The 16,091-nt window shown below is 37.8% G+C and overlaps 1 protein-coding gene across 1 annotated transcript; it reads left to right on the top strand.

The window, feature by feature from the left end:
* Positions 1-210: 210 nt before the first annotated feature.
* zgc:152830 (uncharacterized protein LOC767682 homolog) lies at positions 211-16,004 on the top strand. The gene is made up of 16 exons (XM_052094474.1): positions 211-284; positions 1,108-1,149; positions 2,507-2,597; positions 2,673-2,821; positions 3,010-3,118; positions 4,922-5,043; positions 6,557-6,656; positions 7,032-7,107; positions 7,601-7,686; positions 8,071-8,175; positions 8,276-8,351; positions 10,458-10,576; positions 13,712-13,795; positions 13,887-13,944; positions 14,026-14,207; positions 14,594-16,004. The coding sequence occupies exons 1-16, from the start codon at positions 274-276 to the stop codon at positions 14,720-14,722; spliced, it is 1,539 nt and encodes a 512-aa protein (XP_051950434.1). The 5' UTR covers positions 211-273; the 3' UTR covers positions 14,723-16,004.
* Positions 16,005-16,091: the final 87 nt, after the last annotated feature.

Genomic DNA, 16,091 nt, shown 5'->3' with positions numbered 1-16,091 from the left:
GTATTTCAAAGAATGGCTGCACAAACACAATACAAACATACAAACTTCAGATAAAATATAGAAATTTGTATTTATATAAATACAAAATTAAAAGTGAGCAAAGCCGATAGTATCACAACTTATATGCATATTGTTTCGTCGCGCATTTAGAAAAACTACAACCCGGAATCATGTGATCCACTGGTCATGTGATTTGTCTCTTGAAATCTGTCAGCTGACGGGCGGCAAGACTTCTCGGCTTCACTTCTTCAAGACGTCGAGCGGACAAATACAATGTCTGTTAGGTAAGAGGATTCCTTGCAATATCATGTTTAATAAATGAGTTACGAGCCCATTACCACTTTGGCACATTTCTTTGTGTTGGGTGTATGTGTTTAGTACAGACACTGTGTTATCTGAGCTTTTGTGCCGCTGCAATGAGCTTAAAGTAATAATCGCTAAAAACTCAAATTAATGACAGATACATAAAATGTTGATTAATAAAATAGGTCACTTTTCCTACATTAAAATGGTTTAAGCATTCTTGTTTGTTAATTTTTTTCCCGTTTCAAGCGTGTTCGTGTAAAATATATTTGTTTGCAGTGTTTCACTTTGTTCCAAACTATCTATTGTGTATCTATAAGAAAAGAGATAGTGGAAATATTATATACCGGTAGAAAAAGAAAACTAAATATAATTAAGTGTAATAAGATACTGAAAAGACACTACAAGTTCTTGTTTTTCTTTCCTTTTTTATTTTCTTTTATTTATTTAATTTGCCATGTCAGCAACGAGGAACTGTCTTTGCTGGAATTGTCTGAATTACATTTTGGAGGATTTTGATTAGTCATTTAATAGACAAAACTATGCACTGACACTCATTCAAAAGACTTGCACAACCTGCTTTCAAACTGCATGGCATTTAACAACAATAAAGTATATTGAGTTAAAGATGATAATAATTACTGAGACCAGCTGCAATTGCAATGCAACATTTGTATTTTATTTTGTATTGTAAGATAAGATCATCTCAAGGCCTTCAGCATGATAATGAGTTTCGCTTAACACAATATTTTCAAGTGTGTAAGCTTAAACTTTAATGATGCTTAAATTATCTCTTCCTCACAGTATCCAGCCTGTCCAGTGGACCTCTGACTGCAAGGATCAAAAGTGAGAACCACAGTAGTTTACTCTATTTTTTATTTTTTTTAACCATCACTGCTATTATCTCAGTTGGCCAAGCAACACGTGGACTTTACACCATGCTATCAGACAACTTACTGTGCTGACATGAGAAAAACTACAGATTGCTGTCTTATTGCTGGCCTTTATAAGTTGAGCAAGAAAGGTGACAAATTCAATGGAAAGTTCACACAAAATGAAAATTCTGTCATTATTTCATCATGTCGTTTCAAACATTTATTAAAGGTACTTTTTTCTTTTCCACGGAGCACTAAAGGTGAAGTTTTGAATAATAATGACTTAAAGGGATAGTTCACCAAAAAATGAAAATTCTCTCATCATTTACTCACCCTCATGCCATCCCAGATGTGCATGACTGTATTTTTAGTTGCAGAATAAAAAAGAATACCTCAGCTCTGTTGGTCCTCTGATTGCAAGTGAACGGTGAACAACACTTTGTAGCTCCATAAAAGTAATCCATAAAACTCCAGTGGTTAAATCTAAATCTTCAGAAGCTTTCCAATTGGTTTTGGGTAAGAACAAACCAAAATGTTTATTTTTTACTGTATATCTTGACATTGCAGTCTCTTGACACAATCATGATTTCAAACTTGATTAGACTTCCTAGAGCTTGATGCATGCACAGAGTGCTAGATGACTCTACTAAGTCTAATAGAGCTTGAAATCATGATCGCCAAAGAGACTGCTGATGTCAAGATGATGTGAAAATTTTGTTCAGAAGACATGGATTTAACCACTGGAGTCTTATGGATTTTAGGCTTTTATTGATTTTTGGAGTTTCAAAGTTCTGGTCTCCATTCACTTGCATTGTATGGACTTGCAGAACTGAAATATTATTCTAAAAATCTTAATTTGTGTTCAGCTGAAGAAAGTCAAACACATCTGGGATGGCATGAGAGTGAGTAAATGATGAGAGAATTTTCATTTTTGGGTGAACAATCCCTTTGATAGCTCTGTGTAAGAAACAAACTGAACTATAAGAGGACTTGGAATATAGTGTATGGGTAACTAATGCAAATTTTATGGTGCTTTTTGTAATTTTAGGGCTTGACAGCCTTCGCACTCATTCACTTTCACTATATGGGAAAAACATAGTAAGGATATTCTTTAAAAAAAATTGTTCTCTGGAAGAAATTCATATGGCTTTGGAATGATAAAATGATGACAGAATTTTCATTTTAGGGTGAATTATTCCTTTAAAGGCAAGTTATCACAGCACTGTTTGTATGGATGTAGTACAGCTTTCATATTCTATTAAAGTGAAAGATGATTGAAATATTGTGAAAATTGATCTGAATTATTTCTCTATTTTTTGTTTTTACAGTTTTGATGGCATTATCTTGGTAGCCCAATGTTGTGATCAGCTCCCTGATGTGCTGGAGTGTTTAAAAGCACCCTTGCAGGACTACAGTGCAGTGAGTTTACACACACTTGAACAACATTGATTTTTATGTTTATTGATTTATTACATACGTCTGTCACTCATTCAGGTGGACAGTGGCTTAGGGGAAGAAGTCGTGGTTGTTAAGGTTCCTGGTCTCCCTGGAAACCGATTGGTATTTGCCTCCACTGGTCCAGTGAATCGGGACTATGATGATGTCAGACGATTCAGTGATGCTGGTGCTAATGGCATTAAGAGGTGCCTATGCAAACATGAGCAGAATGAGGCTCTAATTTGTTATGATCAATTTTACATCCTGTGAAAAGAACACCGTGTTCTAACAGTCCATAGCCTGCTGTGCTTTTAAAACTAATTTCCCTCTTTGAAGTGCAGTTTTTCCTCATCTGGCAGTTTCGCTTCTTTGATCTTCTTTCTCCTTGCTGCAGGGCTCTGAAAGCTGGTATGCAGCGCCCTCTGCTGGTTTGCCCCCAACACAACAGCTATGCACGAAACACCTTAGCGGCTGTACTGGGAGCCCTGCAAGTTCTCTATGTGGTGAGATGGTTTTTTTTTTTTTTTTTTTTTTAAATAATTATAATCTAGGCATCATTTTAGCAAACCCGCATTCAGTTGTTGCTCCATTATGGTATGGAATGACCACTTTTCACAATTCAGTCAAATCCTGATGAATAAAATCAAGTCCTGCCCCATATGTTTGTTTTTTTTTCTCATTGAATATCCTTTTTCACTTGGAAATATAATAGACTACAGATATAAAATGGCTTGAGGATGGCATTTAATGTTGACTTTAACTATAAAATAGCTTTTTGTATTGCTTACAGTGCCTTGAAAAAGTACTTCGCTCTTCACAATTTTTGGTGTCAGATTCCAAATTTAGAATATATTAAAATATAACTTTTTCCTCAGCTGTTACACAGTATTCTATGTCATGACAAAAAGAAAAAATCTAAAATAAATAAAACTAACATTGAGAATAAAGACTATTCATGCATTTTGTAATTACTTTGTTAACCTTGCTCTGGTGCGAGATATTGTCTTATAAACGCATCCAATGGGTTGCTTCTGTCTCCACTAGTGCTTTTAAATTAGAGGATAAGCTGCTTTCAATTACTTCATGATCATAAACAGTTGAGGTCCACCGATATTGCAGATACCAATAACTAAGGGGGGTGGGAAAGGCAGAGAACCGATTAATCAGTTGCTAGTTTTTAAAAGCGATATATATATATATATATAGAATGGGAAAAAATATATATTTTTTACTTTGTAATTTTACCAAAATCCCAATAATAACCAGAAAAAAAAATTAAGATTTTGTGCATAATGCAGTACTATTATGTATAAACAAGGCCGAAACGCACTGGGGACTCTTATTTTAAAATGTCGAAATTATGTAAAAAAAACTATCGGCAACATTCGACACGTTTTGGAGATAACCGATAATTCCGAAAAGCAACTATCGGCACCGATATATCGGTCTACCTCTAATAAATACTGTACCTTCTCACTCTAGAAGATCAAATTGTATTGTTGGATTTTCCTTTGAACAAAAAACAAAATGAAGACAATAGAGCATGCAAAACAAGTAAGGGATATAATTGTGGAGAAGCATAAATCTGGGGATAGAGACAAGGCCATTTCAAAAGCAATAAACATACTTCAGTGCTCAGTGCAGTCCATCAAACAGAAGTGGAAGAAATATGGAACTACAGCCCAGGTTTTATTTCAGCAGGACAATGAACGAAAGCACAAAGCTAGAGCAACACTAGAGTTGCTTAAAATTAAGAAAATGTATGTCCTTGACCTCAACCTTATTAAACATGTGAAGGGACCTCAGAATTGCTGTCTATTGCCGATCCCCAACTGACGTTGTACAGCTTGAGCAATTTTGTGAGGAATGGGCTAATATTGCTCCATTGTGTTGGGCAAAGTTGATAGAGACTTATCCAAAATGACTGATGGCTGTAATAGCTGTAAAAGGTGGTTTAACAAAGTATTAAAGTGGGTGGGGGAATACTTTATTCTTCTCAAAATTCTAGTTTTAGGTTTAATGTTTTTAATTTTGAGAGATTTGGACATTTTACCAGCTGGGGGAAAAGTCTACTTGATGTATTCTTAATTTGGAATCTGACAAATGATTATGAAAAATGCACTGGGGGCTTTTGGAGTACTTTTTCAAGGCTCAGTATTTCAAAATGCTTACATTTTTAAAAATGTTCCTCCTTGGCCACATCCTTACTTTGTATGTTTCTACTTCTCTGCCTCTACTCTTTAGTTATAGACGTTAATAGTTGGAAATACCGAAACAATGTTACTCCGTTATTTCTCTCTCCACAGCCTTTAGAGGTGAGGGAACTGAAATCGCCCCTCCCTAAGGTGGACGTGCTGGGCATCTGGGTGGAAGATAAATCGAAGGGAGCAGACATTACTGAGCTGGCCACTGCCCTGGAGAGTGGCAGGTAAGAGTCTACGAGTGTGAGGCCTCTTCATTCTGGGGTCCTACCTCACAGTCCCCATGATGAAAACAGCTTAATAAGTGAACTAAATAAGGCCTTAAAAACCATAGACTTTAAAGGGGATGTGCAGCTTTACAAAGTTTATTATGTTGACTTGACGAAGCCATTATACTGTTATTTTTCAAAATCCCTAAACCGAGACCAAAGGTTCTAAAACTAACACCTCCTAGCACTTTCAAGCTACATTCATCAAACTATGCACAGGCCTTCAGACTGTGAACGAAGTCACATTTTGTTGAACCGTCTTTAGCTTTGACTATGGCACACATTCGTCGTGGCACTGTTTCTACAACCTTATGCAACGTAACATTTTATAATATATATATAAAGCTCCAGAGTTGCACTAATTTTTGGCCGAGATATTGTATTGATGATGGGAGAGTCGGACCATTATGTAAAATCTTCTTCAGCACATCCCAAAGACTTTCAATTGGGGTTAAGTTCAGAACTCTATGGTTGCCAATGCATGCATGCATGCATGAAAATGATTCCTCATGCTCTCTGAACCACTCTTTCACAATTTGAGCCCAATTAATTTTTGCATTATTGTCCTGGAATATGCCTGTGCCGTCAGGGAAGAAAAAAATCAATTAATGGGATAACCTGGTCATTCAGTACATTCAGGTAGTCAGCTGACTTAATTTTATTGCCTCATAATGTTGCTGAGCTTAGACCTGACCAACTGAAGCAACCCCAGGTTGGCAAATCTGGACTCATCAGACCACAAGACCTTTTGCCATTGCTCCACTGTCCAATCTTTATGCTCCCTAGCATATTGAAGTTGTTGTTTTTTTCAGTTAGCCTCACTAACAAGTGGCTTTCTTGTGGCAACACCGCTGTTTAATCCCAATCCTGTAAGATCTCGTCGCATTGTGCATGTGAAAATGCTCTTTCTTTTGCTATTAAACAAAGCCGTGAGTTCTACTGTCAACTTTTTCTTTTTTTTTTTTTTACCATGTGACTTCGTGTTTTTCCGACCACATTTCTTCCATGAAGCTGACGGTTCACCACTATCCTTCCAGGTTTTAATAATGCGTTGGACCGTTCTTTACCCAATTCCAGTGATTTCAGCAATATCCTTAGTTTTCTTTGCTTGATGCAGGCCAATAATTTGCCCCATCTGAAACACCGTAACATCTTGTCCACAACCACGAGATGCGTCTTTCGACATGGTTGTTTAAGAAATGAGAAGCTACACACTGCATCAGTTAGGGTTAAAAGAATTGTTGCCAGCTGAAACATATTAATCACTGCAATAATGATCAAATCATAGGCTCTTAAGCTTATTTAAATCGAAATAGCTGGCGATTTGTCTAACTGTAATTCATGTATATCTGTCAAAATGTTAAAACTACTTTAAAACATTTAGACAAGCCTTTGTCAAGCCAACATAGAAATGTATTGACAGACTTTACATATCTAGTTGTTTATGGTATACAATGTGTTTCTCTTGTAGGTTTGTATATCGGGATATTGGTGGCTCTGACCCAGAACGTATGGCTGCCCCCCGTGTAGCTGATTATGTTCAAACAGTCTTCAAGGACAGTCCTGTAAAAGTGAGTCTTTACTTCTGCAACAGTGTACGAGCAAACAAGCTATACTGTAAATATAGTCATGGCTAAAGGGAGTTGTAAGGAGTGCCTGAAGCCCCTTTAGCCATGACCATATTCACAATATAGCATTGACTTACTGCTTTTCTAAACTAGATACTGCATAATAAAAAAATATCAAAGGAACACATTTTCATTAAGTTATTTTATTAAGTGTCATTCTTCTACTAGAATGCAGTCATTGATCTAGCACTAACATTAGTAGTTCAAATCTTCAGCGGTTACTGAATCATGTGTTTGTTGACCAGTCAGAACCTTTATAGGTATAGCTCATCTCAGTACAAAGTGTGCATGCTTTATTAATCTTGATCTCTTTCTCAGGTGACTGTAGTGAGTGATTTGAATACTCTGGAGAAAGAGTATCCCTGTTTGGCTGCAGTAAACCGCTGTGCTAACAGTAAGAGAATAGCTTAATCTGATATCACAGACACAATTATAGGCTGCTATTACATCATATTTGCATCAGAATTGGAGTCTAGACCAGTGAATCCCAACCCTGTTCCTGGAGGCCTCCCAACACTACACATTTTGGATATCTTCCTAATCAAACTCGCCTGATTCAGCTCATCAGCTTGTTTGTGGAGACTCCAAGTCCTGAATTGGGTGTGTCAGAAAAGGTAGATTAACAAAATGTGCAGTGTTGTGGGGCCTCCAGGAACCGTGTTGGGAACCACTAGTCTAGATTTCTCATTCATTTCAAACGCTCACATTTTCACCTCTTAAATGTTGCAATTTCTTTCAAAACAGAAATTCCTCATAGGCCATATTTATTTGGTTTTGAGAGGTCTCAAGATTAAACATCAAGACTCCAACTCTGGTTGGGATTAGTGATTTGTGTTATGTAATTTGTGCGTTAGTGATGCTTTAAAAGGGACATATTTCTGCCTCAGCTGTGCCACGTCATCAGGCCAGAGTGATCAAGCTGCTGTACTGTGGGGAAGGACCCATTCAACAGACTCTTATGGTGGTCGGCAAGGTGAGATTGAGGCCAACTGTATTTGTACAGCCATGTAGTAGTTTCTTGTATACAAGAACATTGGGTCTGATTCACATGCACATATGTTTGCATAAAACATGTGTGCTAATGTTTTGCACAGAAATCATAATTTAAGTTCGCACTTAGATTTTTTTTTTCTAAATTTAGGATAAAATATAAATCAAACTCAAACTGTACATGCACAAAAATTACACCTTGTGGCTCTAGAGATATGGAATGTGTTAAATAGAAGAGACCATACAGGGTCGTATTTACCTTTTGTGAATCTGGAGGAAATGTTGCGAGACGGCAAATTTTTCTGTGCACAACAGAACTCTTGCATGTAGTTATTAGTGAATTTTGACCGATTGAATCCTGTTGCAGGGAATTACATATGACACTGGTGGAGCTGACATCAAGGCTGGTGGAATCATGGCTGGAATGCACAGAGATAAATGTGGATCTGCTGCTGTTGCTGGCTTCTTCCAGGTATTGATGATCACATGCACTGCCACTGATGTGCCTAAATTTCTATTATTCACTTGATTATTAGGGTCTAATATCAGTGTTTGTACTGTATATTTCTTAGATCCTAGCCAAACTAAAGCCCAAACACCTCAAGGTTGTGGGTGCAATGGCAATGGTGCGGAACAGTGTTGGTTCTGGTAAGTGTGTGTCGACCAGTGGCATGGATTTGGTTAACTTTGTGTCCAAAAATGGGTCCGGGGTGGGGGCCCCTCATTGCAGGGCTCCAGGCTGCGACTAAAATTGTCGCAAATGCAACAAACTCATTTATTGTGAAAATAATTAAAAACATAGTCACCATTGTCGACAGTTGGGTTGTGTGCCTTCATATGCGATTTCATCAGATATCATCTTGTGAGTTATCGAATACATCTTTAGAGCATGCACCATCGGTGTGTCTCGAGCTGTTTTTCACCCATTCTGTTGTGATGAGCTCGCTGCACGCAACAACAAATCCAGCGTGAGAGAGTCGTGACCAAATGACACTTTTGAACCGGGTCTTTCATGAATCGCCTGAAAATAACTGAGGGTTTGAACTCTGGAGCGTATGTTAGCAGTTTGAATCAGTCACTTTCTCAGCGAATCATCTGTCAGTGTGTTTACAACTGGAGTCCCATGTGTAATTCCGGCTTCTTTGTAATTCAAAGTCTTGCACCACTTTTATACATGTATGAGAGCCAGCTTTTGACAGTTAGGACACTTGAGGGACTCATACACATCTATTATGCAAGGTGCAAACATTAATTCATGCTCAAGAAGGCAACACACTACTATATGCGTACTATGCTTTATGTAAATGTATGCTTATGTAGATTTTGAAGGGCAGACCTAAATAAAAAAAATTATAATTATCTTATATTTGTATAAATTATGAAAGGGGTGTGAACATTGAGACAAAAGAGGAATGCAAACTTGCGTATCTTAACTATATATATTGGTTATTATACCCCCGATTAACGGGTTATCAGCTATCTTCCTTTTCTTCTGCTTTGTATCTTGTTTCTGAACAACAACAACAATCTAAATCAAGCAATTATGTGATTTGATAACGAAAAACAACCATTTGGCTCCTTAAAAGGAATAGTTCACCCAAAAATGAAAATTTGCTAATAATTTACTCACTTTCAGTCCATCCAATATGTATCTGAGTTTCTTTCTTCATCGAAACAGAATTTAATGCAAGTCAATGTACTCCGTACAAAATACATATTTAGGGTGCATCAAAATAATCATTTTTATCATTTTATTCGACTCCAGATGACAAATGAAGTTCTTCTGAGTCCAAACGATTGATTTATTTTTAGAATCAAAACAATGCTTCTATAATTTTTACCTTCAAATGTTCGCTTGCGTACATCTCTGTGACGCGTGCTCATGCACTTGCATTGTTTAAACTAGGAGGCCTGATGAAATCTTAAATTCTGTTTTGATAAAGAATGAAACTCTGATACATCTTGGATGGCCTGAGGGTGAGTAAATTATCAGTAAACTTTTGGGTGAACTATTCCTTGAATGTTTCTGTTAAGGAGCCAATGGCTCCGAAGTAATTTTTTTTTTAGTCTGGAGCCCTGCTATGGTGTTTCTTTACAACACATTACACCGTGCATAGTAACCGTTCAAATTAATGCACGGATAAATAGAAAATTATATTAATTGCATACATATTTATTCACTGCATCATATCAAACATTCAGAAAAAGCATTCGGTTGAATGTTTTAGAAAATGAAAATTCTTTGAAAAAAAACAACTGATCATTTCTATGGGCCACTTCACTGACTCCACATATGACTCATCTGATATACTTATTTCATGTTTTCTAAATTCATATAAACATGTGTGGGTAATTGACATGCAGACCGAAATTGTAGATGTTGTCAGCCTCTGACTGTGACTTGTAAGACACAGATTTATTCCTGCATGGGTCGCTTGACGCTCTGAAAACCGAATCCTCCATGCAGCCGCATTAAAATCTCAGAACGTTTATTTCCTTTTGAAGCCATTTTACACTGGATAGTTATTTTTTTTTTTTTTAAATTCCTACCTGTGAATTGAAATCTGCCTCGGCATTATCTATAAAAGCATTTTTAAAAATCCTCATCCAGTAATAATAAACGACCGATTGTCCCATCCTAGCCAGCAGTGAGAAAAGTAACATGTACCCCAGTTCTATGCCACTGGTATTGATCTGTTTGTGTGTTTGTTACTTAATTAGTAATTGTTTATTTATTTTTTTATCCTTTGGCAGATTGTTATGTTGCGGATGAATTGGTTGTGTCTCGTGCTGGTCGCAGAGTCCGAGTTGGAAACACTGATGCTGAAGGAAGAATGGTCATGGTTGACTTGCTGTGTGAGATGAAGGAGCAGGTATACTGCATACTGTATTCACTCTGTCCCTTGTAAATATGTTGCTTTATGATTCTATCGTACTGTTTACTGAATATTGCACAGTAAATACTGTTTACTGCTCTTTTTAAAATGGCATGAACCAATATGTGATTTTAAACATTTTAAAATGGTAAAATGCAGCATTGTTGTCAACCAGTGAGTGGTGACTAATTATCAGTTTAGAAATTATTCTGCTCTCTAAATTTAAGTTTGAGTGAAAAATGTATTTTTGTCAGTCCAGGAAAGATGTTAATGTGACATGTTCATTTTACCTGCATACCCATACACTGGACAAAAACAAATTGCATACTCTGATATTTTTCGTTGGACTACCTTTAGCTTTGATTACGGTGTGCATTATTTGTGGCATTGTTTCGACAAATTTATTCAAACCTAAATGTCAAAATATTTATTTCCGGCCGACGTCTTGTATTGATGACAGGAGAGTTTAACCACTCTGTAAAGTCTTCTCCAGCACATCCCAAAGACTTTCAATTGGGTTAAGGTCAAGAATCTGTGGCAGCCAATTCATGCGTAAAAATTATTCCTTATGCTCCCTGAACCACTCTTTCACAATTTAAGCCTGATGAACCTTGGAATTGTCATCCTGTAATATGCTTGTGCCGTCAGGGAAAAAAAATCCATTGATGGTATAACCTGGTCATTCAGATTACTTTTTATTGCTGCATAACATTGCTGAGCCTAGACCTGACCATCAGGTTGTAAAATATTGTTCCAGTTTTGTCCTCCAGGGGGCTCTGTATGCCTGCAGTTAGTAATGTTGCAAGTGTTTACAAAGAATGTCTCTCATTAGCTAGTCCTACTGCTCATTGAATGTCTCAGTTAGCAGTAGGGATACCGCTCATGTTATTGTAGTGTGCAGCCGGTGATGTGCTGACTTTGGATACTCTTACGAGGTCCTTATCTCAAACTCGCGTGCTCTGTTTGTAGCAGATTACTGGCAGCAGAGCGCTAATTCAGTTCATGCAGACTACATATTTAAGTAGCAGCCATGTTCAGTTTAATAATCACTTGGAGTCATGTAATGACTGGCATTTCTGGAGGTTAAAACAAACAGAAACGGAAAGGGCTTTCAATGTAATACTACTAATTTACACAGTATCTCTCACTTGTAATGCAGCACTTTATTTGACAATTTGAATTTTGCTGTGAGGTTATGAATTCAAGCACTTTGAAAAAAATTATAATTAATACAATAATTTTGAGAATGAATTGTTCTATTTTAATTTGATTCAAGTTTTAATGTAGACAATTTTGATGATACAATTTAAATAAACTGTTGACATGGATTTCAGAAAAAAAATAAAACAAATAAACAGTTATCAGTATCTGTGAATACTGAAAAGTACTCGTTCCCTTACGAATCGTTTATACATGACATTGTGTCACTAAGCTGACACTATGGGGAGTGTTCTTCTAAACAACCTAGTTGTAACCCTGCTACAATAACAGCTATTCTAATATTGGCAATGGTGTTTGAGCCCCGCCCTTTTAGGAACAAAGCTGTCTGGTATAAATGCAGGTGCTTAAACACCATTCCTCCAGAATTCTTCCTTCAAAACACCTTTTCATCTTGTCTAGAAGCCCTTTACTTTGCCGTCAACATGCACGAGTCATGGCAGAGACTTGGCATCTTCATGGGCATGGATGAACGGTGTGTCCTTACAAGCATGATGGTCTTCTCTAAATGCATTCGCAAGGTTTTACAACCTATATGTAATATCTCTCATAGCAGGTCCTCTGTTTAGAGAACTATTTTACTGGCCAAACATATTTATGCCCCCCTCAGCTGGATCTATCATTTCACACAACCGCCTATATTTGGACCAGTGTGTTCCCAAAGTCACAAGCACTTAATTTTAAATGAAACTTCCTCCTCGATTGGGTTTGTGACGGGGTTATTTCATATATCCATTCTGAGTGTTCCCCTTCTGTCCCACCATGAGGGTCATTCACTTGTGTCATGCTCATGATGGTCGCTGTCCCACAGGACTGCAGCGTCATGTTTTCCTCTCTGGGAAGGTTATGTTGTGTAGTGCGGCATGATGGGACTCTGTTCCCCATAGCGTCAGCTTAGTGATGCAATGTCAAGTGTAACAAGTTGTAAGGGAACGTCTCGGTTATGTATGTAACCTCGGTTCCCTGAGACTAGGGGAACGAGACATTGCGAAAGCTGGACGCACTACAAGACTTTTGTTCTATAAATTGAGTTCTTTTGAGGTGCAAGCTATGCACTGTCCCTCAGTCAGAAAATTCTGAGGAATGGTGTTTTGCGGGCCCGCTTTTATACCGGACAATTTTGCGCCTAAAAGGGCGGGGCTCAAATACCATAGCACTTATGGGCACTCCCCATAGCATCAGCTTAATGATGCAGTGTCTTGTTCCCCTCATCTCAGGGGAACCGATGTTGCGTACATAACTGAGACGTTCTCCAAAAAATGGTATTGGGTCATCCCTAGTTGGCAGTAAATCTATGAGCCGGCACTCTTTAGTGAATTAAAGAGTTATGACTTAATCCAGTTGGGGGCTAACTGAATTAATTGACTCACTCCAAATAAACCAAGAACAGTTAATGTGCTATGTATACTTGTAGGTGCACTCTTTTGCAATTTATGTAGGAAATCATGAGCACTCTCATAAATAAAATGAATTGGCCGGTAAGAAATCTCACTGGCTGGTAAATTTGTCATCTACCAGCCACCTTAGCTGGTGTGCCAAAAAGTTAATTTCGGACCTTGGTGGGTAGAGTCGCATGGGTTCCCTTCCTCTTGGTCGCTGTAAGGTGGTTCTCGCTCTCAGTGGGGCGTGTGGGAAGTTGTGCGTGGATGCCATGGTGAAAAGCGTTAGCCTCCATGTGCTAGGTCTCCGTGGCAATGCGCTCAAGTCGCATGATGGGATGCTCTGGCTGATTTGTCTCAGAAGCAAGGGAAGTAAGATTTGTCCTCCGCCACCCAGATCGAGGCGAGACACTGCACAACCATGATTATTAGAGCACATTGGTTATTGGGTATGCCAAATTGTGGAGAAATGGGGATAATAAATTGTTGGTAACATTAATTAAGATAATACCAAAAGTGTGCATTTTTCTCCTAGGCATTAAAGGAAGTGTCTCCCCAACTCTTCACAATCGCCACTCTGACTGGACATGCCATCAGAGCCATGGGACCAAACTACTCCGTGAGTACTTGAACGCACTCCTAGATAACTTGTGAGGTTGGGTAAAACAGGTAAAATTGCTACATCTGTCTCTCTCCGTTTTTCACTGTAGATCATAATGGATAATGGTGCTGCTCACCGCTTTGGGAACGCTCTGCAGTGGCAGAATGGTATGTTTTTGTTTTGTTTGCTTGTTTTTGCTTCCGTGAATGTGGCTTTAGTTTACAGCAATCTGTTTGTGTTTGTGACAGCGGGAGAAGTTCTTGGAGATATGTTTGAAGTGTCCTCTATTCGTCGAGAGGATTACGAGTTCCACAAAGGGAAGTCTGAGTACGAGGATATCCTGCAGTCAAATAACCTCCCCTCTTCTGGCACACCACGTGGACACCAGGCGCCTGCCGCCTTCCTTATCATGGCCTCTGGACTAGACAAGGTAGGCACACACAAACCCACCAATGTGTTCTTTCAATAATAGTTTACAGAATGGAGAACTATGAGAAAGCACACCCTTTTGTCCTTCTGAATGAAGTTATTTTGTCCGTGGAATACAAAGTTAAATCTTGAAGAATGACCATGATTGTCAATCTCCAAAAAGGACAACAAAACAGAAAAATATAATGGTGCATCAACTCAAGTCTTCTGAAGCTATACGATACATTTGTAGTCGAATATTTGGTGTAGCCTCATCTATGAACTGTCAAATTTTCTCCTTTTTGTGTTCATTGGAAAAATGTATGGCATATGGTGAATAATAATAGAATTCAGTTTTGGGTGAATTGTTCCTTTAAGTTGTTAACTGCCTATATCTTTGCCCTTTAGCATGGACTGGACTCTGATAACCCTCTGCCTTATTCCCATATCGACATTGCTGGATCCAGCGGCCCCTTCCCTGGAGTCCCAACAGGTGCTCCTATCCTTGCCATGGCAACGAAGTACCTGCAGCTCTAAATATCCATCCAATATTTCTTTTCTGTTTTGGTGTTATACCAGTTCCCTGATTAATGACTTTCATTTCGGTCTTAATCCGCTACTCCTATTACACCATGTTGAAGTAAGGCAGAGAAATAGTGGCATTTGCTAGTCATATCCATCATTGTGAATTGTCCATTTTCACCGTTCAGCTTTTCATCACCTTGATAACTTTTCATACATGCAAAAATAAATATTTTTCACATCCTGGAAAACTTCTACACTCCTCTGTAGCACACAGACACCCATCTAATCCATTTTTTTGTCCTGTGCAGCTTTTCCAAATCGACACAATTACCAAAGTGTTTTATTTCTCTGTTCTTAATCTGTAGCCTTATAGTTTTCTCACATGTACTGATATTAAAGCAACAGATTGAGTAACAGGAACTTTATCTAGCAATATTGATGTGAGAAATAATACATATGTTAAACCAATTCATTTTGTGCAAGTATAGTCCAGACTTTGACAGACATTTTGGCAAACAAAATGAACATAATGCATTCTTCTGTTTCCAAATATAGCCATTTAGTCCAGTTGCGTTGTAGCCACCATAGAGGAAATGTCTTAGACTTGGTGATCCCTTTCAGAGTTTCCAACTGATAATTTGGGCTTTGTGGTGCTGTTCAATAATTCTGACATGACATTAGTTTAACATGTTGCACTTGTTCATCTATAAATTTATAAATAACATTTAATATTCAAATGTCTGAACTTAACAATTTCATCATATTTGTAGAGAAAAAAAAACAATGTAAATTTGAAGATATACAGCTTACAACAAAATGAAGTGTTTAACAAAAATTCCTTCAGAAAATGGGCAGGGAAGTATTAGGGGTCTCTGGTATCCCAGAGCCATGATCTGACAGAGGATTGAGCAGTGACATAATAGATTTTGATCAGCTTCAGAAGATATGGTTTTAAATCTGGTTAATTTATCACCTTGAACTTGCACACTAAACCATCTCAATATGTTCAGTGGTTTATTTTTGTGTGTGTGTATTCCAGTTATTGTTCGAGTACTTCAGTAATGTTATTTTTGGAATGCTCAATTTTTTTGAGTGATCATGTTTTGATTTCCTGGTAATCTTTTTCAAGTGTTCCACTTCATTTTTTGTTAAAATGTGTTCAACTTGAGTCACAGGCAGAAATCAAAATGTCATACTTCAAAGAGAAGCCCTTGCACTGATTGAGCTCTTAAAAAGTTCAACTTTGAGGACAAAAAAAAAACCAAAATCAAATAAATGGAATACTCTCAATTAACACCTATGACCAGCTGCTGTTAATCTAAAAACCAAAATAAAGGTGGCCTCACGCTCCGATCAGACAGGATGAGCCACTGAATTTAAA

This window comes from Xyrauchen texanus, chromosome 27, assembly GCF_025860055.1.
Source record: "Xyrauchen texanus isolate HMW12.3.18 chromosome 27, RBS_HiC_50CHRs, whole genome shotgun sequence".
Taxonomy (NCBI): domain Eukaryota; kingdom Metazoa; phylum Chordata; class Actinopteri; order Cypriniformes; family Catostomidae; genus Xyrauchen; species Xyrauchen texanus.
This window is presented reverse-complemented; position numbering and strand designations above follow the sequence as displayed.

Coding starts and splice junctions, on each gene's coding strand:
- zgc:152830 (XM_052094474.1), top strand. Junction 8,352..10,457: donor GCGGAACAGTGTTGGTTCTG/GTAAGTGTGTGT, acceptor ATCCTTTGGCAG/ATTGTTATGTTGCGGATGAA. Junction 14,208..14,593: donor TGGCCTCTGGACTAGACAAG/GTAGGCACACAC, acceptor TTTGCCCTTTAG/CATGGACTGGACTCTGATAA.